The sequence below is a fragment of the Xiphophorus maculatus genome, chromosome 3 (genome assembly GCF_002775205.1).
Source record: "Xiphophorus maculatus strain JP 163 A chromosome 3, X_maculatus-5.0-male, whole genome shotgun sequence".
NCBI lineage: Eukaryota > Metazoa > Chordata > Actinopteri > Cyprinodontiformes > Poeciliidae > Xiphophorus > Xiphophorus maculatus.
The window spans coordinates 27,622,909-27,644,411 of NC_036445.1; the positions used below are offsets into that span (position 1 = coordinate 27,622,909).

The 21,503-nt window shown below is 42.5% G+C and overlaps 1 protein-coding gene across 1 annotated transcript in view; it reads right to left on the bottom strand.

The window, feature by feature from the left end:
- Nucleotides 1-21,503, bottom strand: part of LOC106699876 (furin-like protease kpc-1) — a 205,410-nt gene that overhangs the window by 22,359 nt on the left and 161,548 nt on the right. Inside the window, exons 15-17 of the mRNA XM_023330651.1 lie at nucleotides 11,887-11,997; nucleotides 11,710-11,803; nucleotides 7,213-7,398 (exon numbers count right to left, since the gene is read on the bottom strand). Of these exons, the coding sequence (XP_023186419.1) occupies nucleotides 7,213-7,398; nucleotides 11,710-11,803; nucleotides 11,887-11,997 (391 nt within the window). The remainder of the gene's footprint in view (nucleotides 1-7,212; nucleotides 7,399-11,709; nucleotides 11,804-11,886; nucleotides 11,998-21,503) is intronic.

Genomic DNA, 21,503 nt, shown 5'->3' on the forward strand with positions numbered 1-21,503 from the left:
TTAATATTAATATCACGTGTCAAAGATATTTTTTCTGCCACTGAGAGAATACGGTGGATCTCTGTACAATGTAGATTTGTGTCTTGATGAATATTAAGGACCCACACGCAATTAAAATGATTAGACCCTCAATTAAAATTAAGTTGATCAAAATACATAAACTTGCAGCAATCGGCAAAACGCAAATTATGCCAGAAAGGTGTACATAGTTCAACATACATGGTTATGCGTACAAGAAGATTCTGAGTTGTTTCTACAGATGAAACACAAACTGATGCTTTTACTGACTACCAAGAGTGTCAGTAAAATTCAAACTGGAAGAAATCGCTTCTCCAGAGGCTCTGGACGCAAAGTTGTTTTTTAAAAAAAATCTGGTTATTGAAACTAATTAGATTTTTTTTTTTTTTTTTGCTAAACCTAATTGGCAGGTGGGGTAAAATCATCTTAGGCGCACTCGTACATTAGGTGGCAGGAGATTTCAGAAAAATCTGTTTCTGTAACGTCTCAATGCACTTCACAAGACTAACTGACTGAAAATTTTACAAAGTAAGGGATGCACAATATATCGACATAACATAAAGTCATACATCTGATAAGTAAAACTGGGCTGATGTTGATAAGCAATGTTTAATTCTATCGTGTTGCCGTTACCAGCTGTTGTATCAGCCTTTCAGGCCATAAAAATAACATATAAAATGGGTAAATATCAGCTAGTGGCAATAACAGCAATCAGATAACAATTATGGCTCTTGCTTTTAAAGAAGTGCATATCGAGCACACAGGAAAACATCAACAATTCAGGCCAATTACACAGATGCAAGATAAATTACACTCAGGACATTTTGATCCTGGTTATAAAATAAAGAAGTGAAGTTGAGTTTATTCTGATTGTGGGAAAAAAAAAAAATCTAAGTAAACCGAGCCATGTAGCATGTCGAGGACAGTTGATTTAGGTTTGCAACACCTCATACTGCGCATGACTGGGGAGACAGTGGAGAGGATGAACAACTGTAGTCACCAGAGAAAAATGATGGATATTTTTATTTAAAGTTTAAGCAATTTTTTTTTGGCGTGTTAATATTTTGATCATATAGTTTTTTTTTCTTTGCTCTACTTTTGATGATATTTGTGAAAATGTTGGAAAACATAGAAAAACAAATTCATAAAACCGATGAGATATAATGATTACAATGGGGGTTGAAATCATTTCCCTTTACTCCAACTAATATCTCCTTAAAGAAAAATGAAATGATTACCACGACACCGGATATTGACAAATTAATTTTTCTCACATTAGAAATAAATAAATAAAAAGTCCCTAGGCAGCGATTTGGCACATTCATCTTGCTACAAAGACTAAATATTGATCATTTTTGCTAATAAGTATGCTGTATGATAAAATAAGCGGCTCCTTATCCATCACTTCCAGGTGTGGAAGACGCTGGCTAATAATGTTTTCCCACAGGCTGTGTGCATCAGCTGAAAAGCATAATTAATACATTATCTGCAGGTTATTCTTTTATCACTTGCTCACTGTGCGTGTTTGGTTTGTGCAATCTGCTGGGCAGACAAGCGGGGAGCGACTCCCTAAGAAGCTGACGGTAAATATACGAACAGTCAGTCAGTGCCAGCCAGCCAGCGAGTGAGTGTGTCTGTTTGTATGTTTGCGTGTGCGTCCACATCGCCTCAGGCTAAATATTGCCATTATATTCCAGCAGCACCACTAGTCGACTGAGTCTCCAAGTCCCCCGGGATCTGGAGACTCAAAGACTGCTGCCACCCTCCTCCTGACACAGACACACACACACACACACACACACACACGCACACGCACACACACACACACACACACACACACACGCACACACACACACACACACACACACACACACACCCGCACGCACACAATGGAATACACTCCCTGTGGGCACGTTAGCATAAAGCCTGGTGGGAAGAAAGAGAGACTTGTAGATGTGTGTTTATAATTTTGGTGTGTTTTTCTGTGTTTGTGTGTTTAGGAGAGCAGCTTTCTGTGAAAGTGGAGCACAGTGATGACACCCCTCCATCTTCTTTTCTGAAAACCTATTGTGTTACACGGCAGAGGGAAAGAAATATGCTGCCAGTCATAGTTACTAATTAGAGCAGGCGCTAAAGCATTACGCAGAAAGGGTCGCTCCACCCGAATTACACACAGACTGATTTTTCCCCTCGACTTCTGGAGGCTTCTCATAACACAGATTTTGTTATATTCTGCCCGTTTGTGGCTGCAGGACATAAATTCCCATTAATAAATATTTCTGATGTCACAAAAAAAAGGGGTAAAAATTGCCATGTGGTATGAGTTTATAGACTATGTGAGGAAACTGAAGTAAACCATGCAGAATAGCTGAGTTTTTTTTTTTTTGTGAAATAAGCCTTTAGGAAGTGGAAGAAGTTGCTCTGGTCAGAAGAGACTAAAACTTTTGGGCCAACTTAAAGACACCATGGCTTTGTTCCATATCCAAATCCATATCTGACTTTTTCACAGCAGTCTGAACGGCCCAATTTGGATCTGTGCCATACCATGTGTGGAGCTAAACTGGCTATATAGCTGATATTTTTTGAAGCACCTGTAGTCTGCACGGTCATGCTGCATTTTATCCGACTTGTCCAGATGTAAACAACTGCTAAAAATCCGAATTTAGCATCAAGACCTTCTGTGTGAACGGATCCTTTTCGTGTTAGCTCCTGTTAATGATGTTAGCTCTTTCTAGTGGTGTTAGTTTCTGCTAATGGTGTCAGATACTGCTAATAGTGTTAACTAATTCTAGTAATGTTAGCTACTGATAATGATGTTAGGTATTGCTAATAGTTTTTGCTACTGCTAACATTGTAAGCTAAGTTTCCAATGGTGTAAGCTACTGCGAAAGGTTTTAGCTACTGCTCATGCCGTTAGCTCCTGCTAATGGTGCTAGCTACTATGTTTGGTGTTCATTCCTTCTAATGGTGTACCGCTAGTCGTGCTAGCTACTGCTAATGTTGCTAACTGGCGCTAATATGGTGAACAGTAGATTAGAAGCTGGCCTGGCCTGTTTGTTTCAATAAATATCTCATGCACATGAAAACTTTGAGGGAGTTTGCCTCAATCTAGGTGTTTTGTTTATAGACTACAGTCCACTTTAAAACCCCTCAGCTGTGGTGAGGACACCGGTGTCCTGAGCGAAACCATTGACTTACATGGAAGTGTTTAGAGGGTGACAATAAAAACTGGTTAACCTGCCCGAGTCATTGGCCCGGCAAGCATCGCGCAGGTGAAAAAATGGCTACCTCCGCAGACAAAAACAAAAAAACAGACTAGAGACATAAAATTTTGAAGTAATTATGAGTTTTTAGGTATTGAAAACAACAACGTTTTGGTCAACAGGAAACTGGCAACGTGTTTAGGCCGACATGTTCAACTAGTCGCGGATCCCTCTCGAAATCACCTGGGAGGAAAGCTTAATCATCCACCCTGTCTGTGATCAGCAGTGAAAGCCCTGAGCAGAGTCGAGGCGCTGCAGATGGCGTCAGAGGCGGCACAGGGGAGAGCAGACAGCATAAGAAGAGACACAGAGAGGATTTTCAGCCTCGCGGTCCTGTGTCCTTCACAGAGCTGGAAGGTCATGAGCCTCGAGCCATAACATTCGCTTTCTTTCACTTCAGTCTCTCTCTCTTCCTTTTTTACTCCAACACAACCACTGTGCTCTTTAAAAATTTTGACCATTTGGCGAATCAATATAGACTCTTTCCAGTTACTGGTAGGAGTGTGTTACTGGAGCGTCCAGTAACACACTCCTACCACGCCTACTTTGTGCCGCCCTTGAGTTTCAAAATTTTAATCTAGCTGATAGTCAGGTTAAAGTCTCATTCCTGGCCACACGTTTTATGGTTTACCCTTCACTCTCTACATCTACTATTATATTACCGTTGCCATCTCTTTATGTCTGTCTTTATGGCCATTGCCTTCCAACTCAATTCCACTAGATCCCCATCTCCCTCCCCTGCTCCGCTGGGGATTTCTCCCACTGAGCTCGATTTCTCCGGGAGAATTTAAACCAGGCCAGTCAGCAACAGAAAATTGAGCAATAAAGTCTATTTTATGCACCGTTTTAGAATTTTAGTCTGTCTTTTGTTTTAGCACTCACAGTGGAGGAAGCGAATGAAGCTGTTCAGTCTATGTTGGTCACACTTCCAAATATCGACTTAACACTAGGTATTTTATTTAGCTCGGCCTTCTCTCGTGGAGGATGGTTGTTTACAGTGTAGGCATTTTAAGGTTAGCTTCATAGCGTTGACCTGCTGCATTGCATATGTAATGGACAAACGTCAGCGATAGGCTAAAGTCCATGCTTCCAGTAAGAAAGCGCTTCTCAATAGCCACGAGTACAAACCATCTGTACGAAACAAATAGTAGAACAAGGGTCTGGTTTTTACCAGGCTAGTGTCCTTGTAGATTTAATTGCCATTTCTGCTTATTGCTTACTCTTTTGCAGTAGTAAAAAAAATATCTTATGTGTTTTTCCAGGTGCATATTGCCATTTTTTAGTACAGTCAAGTAACTTTAAAATCTTCAGTTGTTATAAAAATGCTATATATATCCAAAATGACTTATAAGAAAATTTACTTTGTAATTTAACACCTTGAAATTGGGCCTTTGTCTCTTTAAGAAGCTCCTGCTCTTTCTGAAACTCAGCTTTCAGGAAGTCATCACAACATGACTCCTCTATTAACCCTTTAACACCTTTACCAGCGTTGCACTGAGAAGTAGATCTTATAATGAGCTCAGCAGCTGTTCGGTTTCAATAAGTGTTTGCTAATTGCTGCTGGCTAGTCTGAAGGAGCTGAGTCAGGGAGTTGCAAAAGAGGGCTGCTTTGTGAGGCGGAAGCTCGGAAAGTGAAGCTCCGAAAAAGAGGAGCTGCGCCACGAAGGCGGAGCTAGGTCCACCCAGGTTTTTGCACAGCTGAATGGTTGCCATGGGAGATCAAAGGATTTCTCAAACATGCATGAAAGAACCAAAGCAACACTCCAGGTGTGTTTTTGATGATGTATAACATGATGTAAAACTTCAAAACATCAATTTGACATGGTACTGTCTCTTTAATGAAAACCAGTATAACTTTAACATTACTAAGTGTGCAGTTTAGGGAAAAGTGTTTAATTTCTCATTTGTTTAAGACTCTGATCTGGCCTGAGTTGGTTTTGCGTACATGTTGGTGTGTCCAGAGTCCTTCCGACCATCAGATGCGACTGTTAATTCGTTTCGTGAGTGTCTCAACCCCCCCAGGCCGCCGTAATGACGCCGCCTCCTTCCCATCCCCGCGACACGCCAGGCGCTGGTAATTGGTCACAGAGGGGACAGTAAATCTACAGGAGGACAGAGGCGAGACAGGGAGACAGACAGGAAGAGACGAAGGGAAAGAGCGTGCGCGCTTGTTTGCAGGAAGAGGTAGGTGGTGGAGGACAGAAGGTGGGCGCCTTTCATCTTCACAGCTTTTTATTTAGCAAACTCCAACTGTTTACAAGCGCTGACGCCTATTTGCACACACGCAAAACTTGCGTTACATTTCTACACAGTGAACCCCCCCCCCAGTACCACCACCCACATATATACAGTAAATGACCTCAGCGCTGCCGTCTGTGAGAGCCGATTGTAATCAGACAGCATTGTGTCTGTCAAACGCGGCCAAGGTTACTTAACCTTCCAGTCCTAATTTCCCTTTCCATTTTAGCTCCTTCCTCCATATCAAACACCAGCACATCTATGAGAGCCAAAGAAGAAGAAGAAAAAAAAGAAGAGGCAGAAGAAGAGAAGAGAAGAGCGCGGGAAGGAAAATGAAGATTGCCATGCTTGGCTGAAGCTCGGAGATGAAAGTAGAGGATGATTCACTTTGCTATTGCAAAATGAACTGAAGCAAGCTGAGCCGAGCTATTTTTAAACTTCTGTACGCCGCAACAACCGGGAGAGGACGGCGTGAAGCGTCGGAATTCATTTCTGTATCACGAGAGACGATATTCCAGGAAGACGCCAGACACATCATGCCGGTCTTGACAAACTGGCTTATTTTAATGGGATTTGTATAATTAAGCGCCACAGAGACAGGAAGCAGGAAACAATACGCAGGATGTCTTTATGTCTTTTCCATTCTTCTCGATCAGACTGGATGGGGAGCATCCTGACACAGCCAATTCCAAGCATTTCTAAAAACTCTCAATTGGATTCAAATCAAAACTTTGACTGAACCACTTTAGAATGACGATGCTTTGATCTAATTCAAGGAGGTAGATGGCAGATGGATGCATTTTTCGTTCTGCTACCTCAGACTCAAGTATTTTGCATCCTCTAACATCCAGGATTTAGCTCCACCCGTCTTCCCGTCAACTCTAGCCAGCATCCCTCTCCATGCTATGGAAAAACATTCCCCCAGCATGATGCTGTCGCCACCATTCTGTCAAACTGGGATGTGATGTTTAGGGTTCTGTGGAGGGTATCATTCCCTCCTCAAAAACACACCTGGAGTTTTGCCATGATTCTTTCATGCATGTTGGAGAAATCCTTTAATCTCTCATTGCAACCATTCAGCAGTGCAAAACCTTTTTAATTATTTCTCATTCATTAAAAAGATTTCCAGACTCATCTTAATTTGGTGGTGAATAGAACCACAAACGTTCAGAAGTTTTAACGCTAAAGCAGGCCTTTGCGAAGGAATCAGTCGACCCAAAACTCCTTCTGTGTGTGTTGGATCGGCAATAATTTACAGATGATTTTTCTACAAACAGCCGACCTATTTGTTTGTTTCAATACAATCTTGTCCTATTGGTTTAGCATTGAGAAGATACGACTAAAATCTGTCCCAAAAAATGTGTTTTTCTGTTTTTATAAAAAAAACAACAACATTTTCTCTGGTTTCCACGTTTTTTGGCCCTTATAGAAAACCACCTGGTCTATCAGGCAAAATCCAAATAAAATGTACTGGAGTTTGTTGTTGTGATGTCACAAAATGTGAAAAAAAAGTGCAATTTTGGTAAATAATAAAAATGGCAGCACTGAGGTTGAGAGCAAAAAGCAGCAATATTGTGGTTTTTAACCTTCGTTTACCATCTGACATCAGCTGAGTGACATTGAGAACTAACTAGAAACGATGTGGTAAACATGTGAATCAGTAGAGCTGAGAGGGGGAAAGGCTTTCTCTAACCTTCAGGGTCCACAGGCCTCGCGGCTGCTCGCCCCAACAGTGCAACGTCATCAGGGTCCAGTTCTTCAGGCCAGCAGCCGAGGCATCGTTGGGCCGGGTGTCCAGCAGCAGAGACACTGTGCCGCCCGGAGACTCCAGACTTATGGAGAGGTCGCCGCGACACGACGCCGAAATACTCACTCTCACCTAGAAGGAGAAGCAAGGATCAAGTGGAGAATAGAGACATTATTTAGAAATAATACATGTAGCTGTAGGATGTCAGAAATTAAGCTTAGGAGATGTTCTTCAAGACTTATATTTGAAAAGTTTCCCAGCAAAGGCCAACTACTTCTGAATGTTATGCTAATTTTTATAGACTATGTCTGTGTTTTGCATCAGTAAATATTTGAAGTTTACAGTGAGCTCTTGCTAATTTGAGACTCAGTATTCATGGATTACTCAGTATTCATGGATTACTCAGTATTCATGGATTCACAAATCTTTCAATTTTTCTGTAGAACATATCTTGAAATTCACATTTGCTAATTTCTTTTACAGAACATATCCAAAATACTCAAAAAACAATGCAGGCTTGGAAACTGAAATACTTTGGAACAAGGCTACTTGACACACTATTGGCTGGCATTTGCACAACGGCCAATCCAGGAGCGCATTTCAATTTCTTTGGCACTAATTGGCTGTAACCCAAAGAGTAGAGAAAAGGAAGGCTGTAGATGCTAGCTTCTGCAGTAGTGCTAAGATGTTTGAAATTGGGTTTCTCTCTCTTTAAAATCTCCTACTTTTTCTGAAACTCCACCTTCAGGGAAGACATCACAACATGACTCCCCTAACGACCTTTAACAATGTTTTTATCATTGCTGCATTGAGACGTAGCTCCTATAATGAGCTCAGCAGATCAGCAGTTCCACCAGGTGTTTGCTAATTGCTGCTGGCTAGTCTGAAGGAGCTGAGTGGGGGAGTCGCGGAGGAGGAGCCCTTTGTTAGGCGAAAGCTTGGCTACTGTAGCTCTGAGGAGGAGCTTCATCCTTGAAGGCGGGGCTCAATCCCCTCAAGTGTTTTGACCAGCTGAGTGGTTGCCATGGGAGATTAAAGGATTTCTCAAATAATCAAGGCATCACTACAGGTATGTTTTTGATGAGAGAACAACATCAGAACATGATGTAAAGTTCAAAAAGTTGATTTTACATAATCATCACTGCCCCTTTGACATGTTGGACGTCGTACTTTATAATTTACTCTCATTTCTGATTTTTCATCTCAAAACAGGTAAAAAAAAAACATAACAGGTTCTTTTAATGTTCCAAACATGTTTGACGAGCAGAAGCTATACACACAACAAGTCCAGTTCACTTTTCCACTTCTCTCTCGGGACAAGCTAATCATCCCATCCCTGCGTGGTTTAACGCGAGCATGAACCTGATCTCAACCCTTTTCGTTTCAGCTTCTAACAAACGGTACAGCCCATGTAGTCTCCAAACCGAAGCGCCACCACGCACTCTGCCGGTGAATTTACATCCAGATCCAGTTGCTCCTGTCTGTCATCCCGAATGTGCCGAACAGATGGACATGGCAATGATCTGGCCATGACCCCCATCCTCCCACTCCCCCCCAAAGAGGTGCAGGAAATAAAAAAAAATAAAAAAGAGCAAAGGTAGAGCGTGGAGGAGAAAGAGAAAGCACAGAGAAACAGCTGAGGGGAGTATTAGCTAAATGATTTAGATAAGCACTCACTGTCTCCCCCCCGAACCCTGCACCCCCCCTCCAAATCACCCCGCACACCACTCTACCACCACCCGGTAAACACCCTCCCTGTCCCTGTTCATCACAAGCAGCACATCTGGTGTGACAATGGCACATCGCAGAGAAAGCCGCCAAGCTGCAAAAAGACTGACAGCCTGCTCCTGTTTACGGCATGTTACCACGGCAACACGTCCATCAATCACACCTCGCGGCGATGGCCTGACCCACGCTTTCTGCCAGGGAGCGGAGCCGCAAAGATGAAGCCTTTTCAATTTACATGCTGACACACTCCCTCTCTCTCTCTCTCTGCTTTTTCACAAGTACACAAACTCACAAACACAGATAACTCGCTCAAACTCAAATGTGCACCAACAGACACGTATGCCTGCTGTCACAATCAAATATAAACACATTTGCATGTATGTGGCGGTACTCAAGAAAACACAGTTTTGCCATTTTCTGCAAATGACACTGCCAACACATTACACATCACAGTGGGATTCTTTTTTTTTTTTATATCTCCTCTATCGTTTCTATTCTCAGATACAGCGCATGACACAGTCACTGGAAGACAATTTGTATGACAAGCCTCCCTGGCTGCTTGCAGAAGTTCGAATTGGAAACTAATTCTGCTTGATTTGCCCGTTTTCAAGGGCAACGGGAACACGGAGCGTCTGTAGCACAACACGGACATCAACAGCAAACAGAGACGCACAGCAACTTACAAGAGTATTCCAAACCCTCTTGCACTTTTAAAGGTTTTGTTACACTATAACTGTGATGCAACTGATTCCTTGACTTATGATTCATTGGCGATAAATGTTTCATTAGATTAAAATGAGTACTAATCAATTAATAAGATCCACTCAGACCTTCTCTTTTAATGCTGCAGTTTTCATCCTTAAGCAGAGCCAGATGACACAGAAATAAAGATGGCGGGAGTATACCAGAACGGGAAAGTGAAACCGTCCAAAAAGAGTCCAGTGTGGGATGCAAAATGCAACTTATGCCGTTCTGTTTTGAAATATAAACACTTGACAAGCTCCTTAAGTTGATTTGGGAAAAAAAACAAAAAAAACAACTTAAGATGATAAAAGAAAAGAGGAAGGGCGTTACAAAAAAAATGTAACATGATGGAAAAAAAAAACATGATGCCAATAAGCAACGTCGACTTTGAAGCCTGTCGTGAGTTAATGCAACTTATAGAGCAAAGTTTTAACATTCCTTCAAGAGCAACCACACAAGGCACTTCTGGATGAGTATTTCTCTGTTCACGGGGGATTAAGTGTTTTACATATTTTATTCTTTTTATCTTTATTTTTCTATTCAGCTACCTAAGAGGTTCCTGCTTTGTGATATCATATAAATCTGCCTAAGTTTAGTAATGTGAGAGAACAATAATTTTCTGTTTATTCAGTCAGAATTTAATAGAGCTGACATAAAGTAATGTTAAAATTTTATGCCTTTTTTTATGTCGGCATATTATAAAAAATGTAGTCAAGGAAGGATGGCTGACTCTCTAGAAATGAGAAAATTCAGGTTTTTGAGAAAACGGCCACTTATCAGTTAATCGTTAGTCGATCAATAAGATCAATCAACTCATTAATTCATAACTTGCATGCCTACTTTATGTATGTTATGATTTCATTTTGCAGACCAACAGGAGTATTACATGTTTTAAGAAAAAATCCTGTTAAGACTGGGACAGTGTTTCATTTTCCACCCGGACAGCAGTGAACAGTGAAGCCACAATGGCTTTGATCAAAACATGGTCATGTGCCTAAAACAGCTTGAAAATCTTTGGTAATAGCTGAAGATTGATGTTTGCAGATGCTCTCTGTCTAGCTGACTAAACTTCAGCTATTAAGAAAAGGCGAATGTGGCGACGTTTCATTGCATGTGTGTAGAAAGCTGGCGAGCATTTCCCAAAAGATTGAAGTGAAAAGTGGATCTACAAAGTACTAAGACGTAAATAGTAAGATGACAAAATGCAAAAAATGGTTCAATTTCTACAAAGCACTGTGAGGACATGTCAAATAGACAAATGTCCCTTTCTCTACTTCAGAGTAAAAGTTTCCCATTTTGGAAATCAAACTTTATTTTCACTTCTTGCCGAGACTTGGATGAAGAGACTGAAACCAATCTGATCTTATCTTTCATATCATTGTCCCACAAGCTGCATCAGGGTTAACTTATCTAGGCTTAGAGGTAAGATAAAGGGAAAACTGTCAAAGAGAACAAAATCCAAGCGCTTGGCCCTTTAAACTTCACCGACTTTCCTTTTACATCCCATTTGTTGAATCTGTATAAAGAGAAAACATGACCTCTTACAGTCGCACGTAAAACGATTCAATCTCCACTGAAGATTTGGTGTATTGGTAGAATTAAATATTAATCAGGTGTGTGCAGCACACAAAACACACAACAACAATTTAGATAGTTAAATGAAGGTATCAATGCAAGTGTTTCATGGAAATTTAAAACTGAATCATACTTTCAAAAAAAAAAAAGAAAGAAAGATGGATTCAAAAACAGAGCTTTCCTAAAGACACTCGTCATGGTGAGACTGACCAATGTTTAGACAGTAGTGGACATTAAAAGTTCAATTTTAGTTTCATGTTTTCAAACATTTCTGTTGGGTTCTTGTTTGCGCCTCAAAACTGAACCAACTTGGCTGTGGCGCAAAATTGAACTCTAGCACAAAAAGTTGCACCTTTTACACTAAATCTGTTGATTAGATGTTTTTGGGCTGCACACCTGCACATGCTCCAAAGTGTTGACTTCATTAGCTCTCCCTCGGCAGGCATCGGATTCGATGCTGATGCTCACTTGGCCTCCAGCAGAGAAGGATCTACAACAACAACAACAACAACAATAATGCTACTATCAATACTAATACTACTACTAATAATAATTCCAAAGAGGTTTCTGTACCTGGCTGGATTAAATGCGACCTCTTGCTTGCATTTCCTCTGTGGAGTAGCTCCCTGGAACAGCGCAGCGTGCTGCACCATCAGCCCAGCGTCCAACACGCCAAACCCATACCTGCAACAGGTGGGAGGGATGCTCTGTCAGTGTGTGAGAAATAGCATAACATGCAAAAAAAAAACTTGCATTCATGCGCTGGTCAGAAAAGTACAGTTACGTCTGTTTATTTCTAATTGGAATCGGTGTTTCTGTCAAAGCATAACAAAACAGAAAGGATTGGGGGGGGGGGTTTTCTTCCATTTTATTAAAAATTGCAAGTCAAATATTTCTAATACCCTCCTGAATGGCTCAATTTTATTCTAGTAACAATTAACCTCTTCTTATAATGTCTGGCCATCTTGTCTCCTCTCATATTTTCATAATTCCTCTCCAAGTCTTTGTTGGCAGGCCTCCTTCCATCACCCTAATCTTTAGCTCCCCTTTACAGATTCTCTTCCAGATTCCAGTCAGGACTTTGGCTGCACCACTCCAAAACCTCCATATTGACTCCAGTAAGAAGAAAGATGTTGATGAATTTGGGATCATTTTTAAATTCATTTGTCATGCATGAATAACATCATTTGAATTTTGTTGACACTGCAACCAGCAAGGTTCAAGGTTTTCATGAAAGCAACTAGATGACACAGTTTTACTGGCCTGGTCTCAGTTCATGTCTTGTGACATATCTGAAGTTTTATATCTGTTTCTTTAGGATAGAAAGGCACCACAAACCTACGATATAAACAGAAACTTTCCGTCAGTAGGAAAGAAAGAAAAAAATACATCCAAAGTATTTGGACTATTTCTGAGTTATAATCGCGGGGTGATAAGTCATCTGACAGTTTTGATTGTGTCGATCTGAATGGTTTAGAGGGATGTTTTCATGTGCAGTTCCATCTCAGCCTGACACAGACATAAACATGCAGTGAATAAATCGATTTTCCATCAATTCTTTTGCAGCAAGGAGTTAAGAACAAACACGTTTTCACTGAGGCTCTTTAAATGTGTATATATTTGAAATTTTAAATTGACATTTGTGACTGTATACAAAGTAGACTAGCAAATATTGCAGTAAGCATATTGCGAGGGAATGTCAAAGAAACATTTTTCCCCATGTCCCTTGGAGGGCACCGTAGAAAGGTATGGGGTTTGTCATGGTAAAAAACCCCAAAAACAAACAAGAACGTCTAACAATGTATTAGTGAAAGTGTGTGTATATATTTGAGCATCCAATTTATGTTTTATAAAAACCAAAAATTGTACAAAAGTACAACCTTGGCAAAAGGTTGCGTAATTAAAGTCCCAAAGTGGTTTTAATCATACATCGCGTCCCCTGATAGTTTCATGTTCGGTATCAGACCAGAACATGTTAGCAGCAGGAGGACAACATGGCCGAGGCAACAAGTTATTGATGAAGGAGACGTCGTCCTCTGACACAATCGCTTCCTGCTGCCTGGGCCGTGGCTGAGGGCTGCCGTTTGTGCTGCCTGTAATTGTCTGGAGGATTGATTCGAAGCAATGTTCCATCTCACTGACCGTAATCAAGCCTCATTATTCATTCTTTACCAGCCCAATTTTGATGCTGGCGACACAATGGCCGACCTTTAAGCTGCGCCTCTGCCTGGTGACTGTGTGACCACTGCCCATCATGCTGCTCATTTCCACTCTGCTAATCACCACTTCGGAATAATCTTCTCTCATTTTCCCGCTTTGCCCTATATCTCCGAGAGACTCGGTGTTTCTTTGAAACTCTCCTCCGCTCTTCATCATCACTCGGATTTAGCCGTTCATTCTACTCTGACCTCAGAATCTAAAATTTCTCCCTCGTAATCTGCCAAATCGGCCACATTCATGCTCTTTCCCTGAAGTAGAAATCCTCAGGTAAGGGTCTCCATCTTCCCTCCCTCCCCAACCACCCTCTTTTTTATTTAATTTTTTTAAATCACAGGGGTTAACAATCTGCTAATTTCCGCCATTATTCCCATTCAGACCTTGTGCCGTTAATCTACAATAAGTGAAATTCATTATCCTGATTAAGGGGTTTCTTGGAGAGAAAGACTAGGAGGGGGGAGGAAGATGAGCACTGATCAATAACTCAATCAGTCGCCCTGCATGGGGCTCTATGTCCTCTGACTCAGACTGTCAGTGTATCTAAGGAGGAGCTGCGGCACACACCGCCGCCGACCGAACAGCACGCCGGCCAATCAATGGGCACAATCAAATCAGGCGCTATCACCACCAATGACTTGTAGCATGTAGGTCCTGACATAATAATATTAGGCAGACTGGTGTGCAGGGTTGGAGTGAGTGAAGTTCAAGGGCATTCGGGGTTTGTTAAAGAGGGAGGAGATACAACAGGCGTAAGAACAGAAGAAGAGGGGTGATCAAGTCCAGGCCTCCAGAGCGACCGTCCTGAAACCTTTGGATGCATCCTTACTCCAAAAGACCAGGACCAAATAGCTGAACTCCCTCAGCAGCAGTCATTCAGCTCTGAATAGGCCTGGTAACAAACTATTCATTTGAGTCAGGTGTGTTGGAGCAGGGATGCATCTGAAACACTGTAAACACACAAAATCCTACCAAGTATTTTTGGTCTAGTTTCTAGTACAAATATCTTAGTAAACTTGAAATAAGACAAAACTAACTTAAAAGACACTTTTTACAAAGATATAGAGGCTTGCTTTAAGTAAATAATTCCTCACTCTTGATGACACAGTGCTTGTTCTATTGGCAGAAAATGTAACTTGGTTTTATCTCCTCGTTAGTACAGTGGTGAATATCCCCTCCTGTCACGCGGGAGACCGGGGTTCGATTCCCCGACGGGGAGTGAAGTTTGTTTCAGGTCCCTCTTGAAAATGAGATCTAGATCTCAACGGGGTTTACCTGATTAAATAAATAACATGGGAAAGTTGTCTTGTTATAAGTTGAATAATCTGGAAATGGAACAAGCACTTTTTCTCCAATATTAAGGAATTATTTACCCAAAACAAACCTTTATATCTTGCTGAAAAGCTACTTTTAAGTTAGTTTATCTTATTTTAAGTTTACTAATATATTTGTACTAGAAACTAGACCAAAAATACTTTGGCAGATTTTATGTTTTTGTAGTGAAGTTGCAGGATGGTAGCTCTCAGGGACTGGACTTGAGCACCCCTGGTGTAAAGGAACTACCTGAGAGTACTTTGTGTTGTTTTGGCATGCAGTGAAACTTTCAGATGGTTCACACGGCAATATTTCCATGTTTCAAGTGAAATATGAAAACAACACTTTTACAGCTGGGAGCGTTCATCACTGCAGCCATCAGTTTATCTCTCGCCGCCACAAGCAGTTAAAACAAGGGAAATCTGGCACTGACGCTGCGATGTAAGCAGAGAATTTCAGGTTTCACATGCAGCGCCGGTCCAAAAGTTGGGCATATAATTACTTATTTATTTGATGAACTTGGAGGAGTATCCACACTTTTTTTTTAAAATATTTGTCACACTCTTCGCGTTTCACGTAAATGAATTCTCAAGTCGGGGCTGCTACTAATGAAACGAGTCACAATGAATTTGATTAAGAAGGATCGCTGGGCTAGATCGCGGCACTTTTATTTGCTCTCACTTTACGTGGCCACGAAAGACAAAGTCAACAAATTCTTCACATTTTTTCTTATGTCCCACCTCATGTGTTTCTCCACACACCGTTGGGGATGTCACGGAAGATTTGATCGCTGGCGTGAGTCAGTCAGGGTAGAAATAGCTCACACACACCTAATGTGGCTCTGCGCTCAGAAGGCCGATGCCCTTAAATAAAATCCAGTGCAACCAATTAAAGAGAGTCCACCCATGGAAGTGTAATTTCCATGTGTAATTTCCCAATCTCAGTATGAATGCAGGTGTTCTTTGAAGGTTCACAAATAAATACATTTTTTTTTATTTTAGAAGCCATGTACCATCACAAGTGAAAAGTAACACACTAAATCACTACTATTGAGAACATTTCGGTCTCTCAGGAGGATTTGGAGTTGAAATCACTTTTGACCCGTATGTCTGGATCTCTGTCTCAGATCATTTTTGTTGGCTGCAGAAACAATAATAACTCTTCCCCAGCAGACATTTCACAGCGTGGGGCGGACCAATACCTGACTCCTCATATAACAGACTGCTGGTGACCGATGCTCGCCACCCTCATCCCTATTAGTGATTAAATATACACTCCTGAGACTGTATCCTTAAGCGGGAGCGCTGCACCCATTAAATCCCACAGCCCCTGCTGATCGATCGGGCTTGCTCCACGGCCGTAAACCCGCATGAACAGATAACTAATAGAGAAAGCTGCAGGAAACAAGTTTACCCAAGATGGAACGTGATGAAAACGACAGATTTTATGTTTCCTGCCACGTCGATGGAGCCGCACCACTGAGCCAAGGCGCTTTTCAGGAAGTTCCTGGGGCTTTCTCTGCCGTGTCGTCGACAGCGAAGGGCAGGAAACGGAATTAAGAGCGCACCCTATGGGTAAGCTTACAGGGGCCGTGTTATGTAAAATTGACTTGTTATAACGCTTTTCCTCACCAAAAATATACTTTGAGCGTTGCCTTAATTCTTTCATTTATGTTTGAAAAATCCTTTTATCTCCCATGGCAACCATTCAGCTCTCCAAAACGCCTGGTGCGGCCTAGCCCCGCCTTCGAGGACGAAGCTCCTCCTCAGAGCTGCAATTTCCAAAGTTTTGAGCTTTCATCTGACAGAGCGGTCCTTCCTCATGACTTCCCCACTCAGCTCCTACAGACTAGCCGGCAGCAATCAGCAAACACCTGGTGGAAGTGTGCATCTGCTGAGTTCATTATAGGAGCTACTTCTCAGAGAAACGCTGGTAAAAATGTCGTTAAAGGGTTAACAGAAGGTTGACTACCTGAAGGTGGAGTTTCAGAAAGAGCAGGAGTTTTTAAAGAGACAGAGGCCCAATTTCAAGACATTAAACTACAAAGCCTAATTTGAAATATAGAGCATTTTTATAATAACTGAAGTTAACATAGTTACTTGATTACACTATAAAGTAGCACTATGTGGCTGGAAAATAAATAACACCAGCCCTTTAACTACAAAAGTGTGCAGCTCCGGATTTCGGCTGTGGGGTTTTATGTTATACAGCCGAGTGGTTCCACAAAGAGGTTTGTAAAATTTCTCCTCAGTATGCGAGTGATCGGTGGTAGCGCCATAAAATGTTACTTTCAATCAAACCCACATAATCTGCCGCAGATCAAGTAATTAGTCAGAAATCACAGCCTTCCAATTCTCAACTTGTTCTTTCTCCACCTCCTGCGTAGTCGGACGTAGGCTGAGCCAAGCTGACAACGGGGCGACGGCCAATCTTCTGTCCACGCAGCACGAAGCATGTTAACCCCCCCACCTCCCCTCGCTCCAATCCCACGACCCCCGCCTCGGATATCAAACCCGCGGCTCTCCTGTTTTCTCCTTCCACTCTCGCTCCTCGACTGCAATTGCCCCCTCGCAAACTCTTACTCCCTTTTTCTTTTTATCTGCTAGCACACACCCCAAGCCCCCCACACCCGCACCTCTCCATGGGGCCTCTTTGTAACTGTGGCGGAACCCCTTTCACTTTTCTTTTCTGTTTTTTGCTCGGTCGGATCTTCTCGGCTCCTTTCTCGGTTGATATTCACACCATCTGCCCAAAGCGAGAAGACGGAACTGTGGGCATAAACGCGGCCGGCACACGGAGTCGTCCGGGCCTCCGAGGGGTCGAGCTCTTTGCTTCTTTGCCCCAAAACACAGATTTAAACAACCGGTACACGGCCACCAAAACAGATCATTTTTATTTTTTTTGCAGCTACCCAGGGAACATGCTGTAGCCGTCTCACTCCTTGTTTTCGGTGGTATATCCTGCAACCACCCCCCACTCATCCACCCCAATATGAGCGGCTGTAAAGAATCACTCAAGCCGCACTAAGCAGCTGCCTGTGAGTTAGGTCATTTTCCCAGGAGCCACAGAGTGGGCATTGGCAGGACCTCAAAAAAAAAAAAAAAAAAAAAAAAGAAAGAAAAAGAAAGGGGGACACCATCTGTTCGGTGCCTGAAAAGGTTGGTGACACCTTCTGGGGTACCAACAACTTCTAATTAAATGGCCGGGAACGCGGCGGCGGCAGCAGCAGCAGCAACCCAAGCGCGTGATTGGTGGGCTTCAAGATTCTCAAATTCACGCGCCTCGCCTTCACATCTGGTAAAGAAAACCCGACGACGAGCGGAAACGGCGAGCGCCTCCGAAGCTGCCACGTCATCTGCCGGCAGAAATGTTGCTTTTGTTTTGCTCCCGTTTCCTTTCCTCCTTTTGTGCCTCTTAGTTGGAAGCTTATCAGGAGCATAAAAGGCCGCGTTGGCCCCTTTGGTCAATCCCAGCGTGGTTTGTTTCAGTCGTATCGTAATGCGCTAATTTCATTAACATTAGGATTTAAATGAAATAACAAATAGACTTAATACTCCTCTGATTTTCATCGCTCTCGCAGCCAAATCTATGGCTCAGAAATGTTACCAATTAGGCTTATTAAGTAATTAAGAAGGGGTCTTAATTATATCTGCGCCACTGGGACCCCGTACTGTTGCAACCGTGAAACAAGGCGCTGCGCGGGCCCGGCTCGGTTCGCTGCGATGCCGCCCGGTTTTTATCTCTTTAATGTTAGATTATTATTATTATTATTATTATTATTATTATTATTATTATTATTATTTTGAAGCCTCTGGAGTTACACGGGCAGAAACACAAAGCAGAAAAAGCCTCAAAATGTCAAGAAATTAAGCTCGTGAAGAGTAAAAAGTTTAATGAAATGTATCGCGGGGAGGGAAATGAGGGGTTTGGCTCGGGCACCGGACTTAAAGTCCCAGGATGACGGACCCCCGACAAAGCCCCTCCAAAGCCATCCGTCACAACGGCACACCGCCGTGCCCTCGGGTTTCAGACACAAGGAGACTTTCTCTGGAAGCCGTGGTGATCTACAACCCATGACCTCACTCAAAGCGTCCGACATGTTTTGATTTGTGGCCGCCGTGTTATTCCAACTCAGATTCAAAAGAAGATGAAAATGGACGGAGAGCTTTTGTTGGACGCGCACCAACGGTCCTTTAAAAAAAAAAAAGAAAAAGTCTCTGCCCTTGTGGGGAGAAGAAGAGAACAGGCAGGAGAGGGAGAAGCTGTGAGAATAACATCGCTAAATGTTTGGCAGAAGTCTTGGGTTTCTGGTCCAGAGTGGCTCGCTGTCAAACTGGACAAAACAAACACTGAGCTGGTAGTCTGTGGCTACAGCTACATGCAATACTACAACATTAAAACTAGGGCTGGACGATATGGTTAAAATAAAAAGTATCATGATCTAAGCGGTTTCATATCAGTCAATATCGATACATATCGATTAGCTTTCATTTTAAAGAGGCAGTACTGTGTAAAATTGACTTTTTTGAGCTTCATATTATGTTATAATGTTATTCCCTCAACGGAAACATACCTGGAGTGTTGATTTGATTCTTGCATTCATGTTTGAGAAATCCTTAAATCTCCCTTGGTCGTTCACCTGTGCAAAACACTTGGTGAGACCAAGTGCCTCCCCTTCGGAGCTTTCACCTGGAAGAGCAGCTCTGCCCCGTGACTCCTCTACTCAGCCCTATGCAGACTAGCCTGCAGTAATTAGCAAACACCTGGTGGAACTGCTCATCTGCAGCGCTCATCATACCGGCTGCTTCTGGTAAAAACGTTGTTAAAGGGTTAATAGAGGAGCCATATTATGATGACTCCCTGAAGGCGGAGTTTCAGAAAGAGCAGGAGTTTTTAAAGAGACAAAGGCCCAATCTTAAGGCATTAAATTATCCATCCATCCATTTTCTTACACCCTTGTCCCCAGTGGGGTCGGGAGGTGCTGGTGTCTATCTCCAGCTAACGTTCCGGGCGAGAGGCGGGGGTCACCCTGGACAGGTCGCCAGTCTGTCGCAGGGCAACACAGAGACAGACAGGACAAACAACCATGCACACACACCTAGAGAGAATTTAAAGAGACCAATTTACCTAACAGTCATGTTTTTGCACTGTGGAGAACATGCAAACTCCATGCAGAAAGACCCCGGGCCGGGAATCAAACCAAGGACCTTCTTTCTGCAAGGCAACAGCTGTACCAACTGCTCCACTGTGCAGCCTTAAATTGCATTAAATTAGGAAGTCAAATTTATTTTAGTCATTTGATATATATATAAAACTGAAGTTAACAGTTACTTGGTTATGCTATAAAGTACTATGTGGCTGGAAAACACATAATGCTGGCCCTTTCATACACCATCCCTATGGTGAAACATGGTGGCGGCAGCATCATGTTGTGGAGAAGCTTTTAATTTACAGAACAATCCAGGAAGAAAACGTTATAAAGGAAGCAAAATGTTTGGAGACTGTGGTGGAGCTTCGCCTTTCAGCAAGTCAACGAACCTTAACATTCAGCAGTATCTACTTTAAAGCATATCCAGGTGTCAAAAATGAGAATCAGTAGCAAGACTAAAAATAGGCATTCACACACACACTCACCGTGTAATCAGATGGAGCTCAAGCTATTTTGCAAGGAAGAATGGGCAAAAATAGAGCGGCGGAGCTGGTAAAGACATACCGCTATCACTATATAGTGATAGGTTTGAAAATATATTTTAAAAAAATGAAATCCTGATTTACAGTTTTCAATGTTCTCAAGTTGTAAAACTATGAAGGTTTGAGGAGGATGAGTGTAATGCTGTTTTGGAAAAACTTTCCTCATATTTTTTTTCTATTTTCAAACCCCTGTAGCAAAATACCAAAATTGCTACTTACACATGAATTATGCATCAGCAGAGGTTTAGAAGAGAGCAGGATCCCCCCACCCCCACATCCACTCTCCTCGTAGCTCAGTAGGGTGCACTGGGGGTGATGAGTGTGTCTGTATGCAAGGGTGGGGGGTGGGGAGGGGGCACACAGGCACCCCTCTGTTTGACTGCTGCATCCCTCTGCTGTGAGACACGGCACCCCCTGCAGGAGGCGCAGCGCTCCGCTTCTCCCACCGTCCCTCAGGGCACAACACCCCCCCTGGACTCCCCCCGGTTCCTTGCGTTGAGCCCGCTTCATCTGCTGACCCATCAATCAAAACACGCCGGCGCAAACACACAATTACCATAAACACGTTGCATTTCTGACAAAGCTGAGTTATTACGTTTCTCCGGAGGGGCTTCGTATTAAAGGGACGCTGGAAGATTTCTGCACTTTTATGTCAGCCAAGTTGAAAACTAAAGGGAAAAAAAGGGATTCGTTTGTTTTATCTGATGCACATTTGCAGAAAAAAAAGAAAAAAAAAGTCTACGGTCTCATGAAGCCAACACTCGTCCTCCTCACTGGGGTTATCGTCATCAACAAGATGACTTCAGTTTTTTTTTTCTTTCTTTCTTCCAACTAATGCACACACCCGCTCACATCGCCAGGCTGCACTTTCTCTCAATGAACCAACAATTACCTACACACAGACGCCCTCCACACACACACGCCCACCCCCGCCTGCACACACACACTCAGTCTAAAGGAAACAATATCTC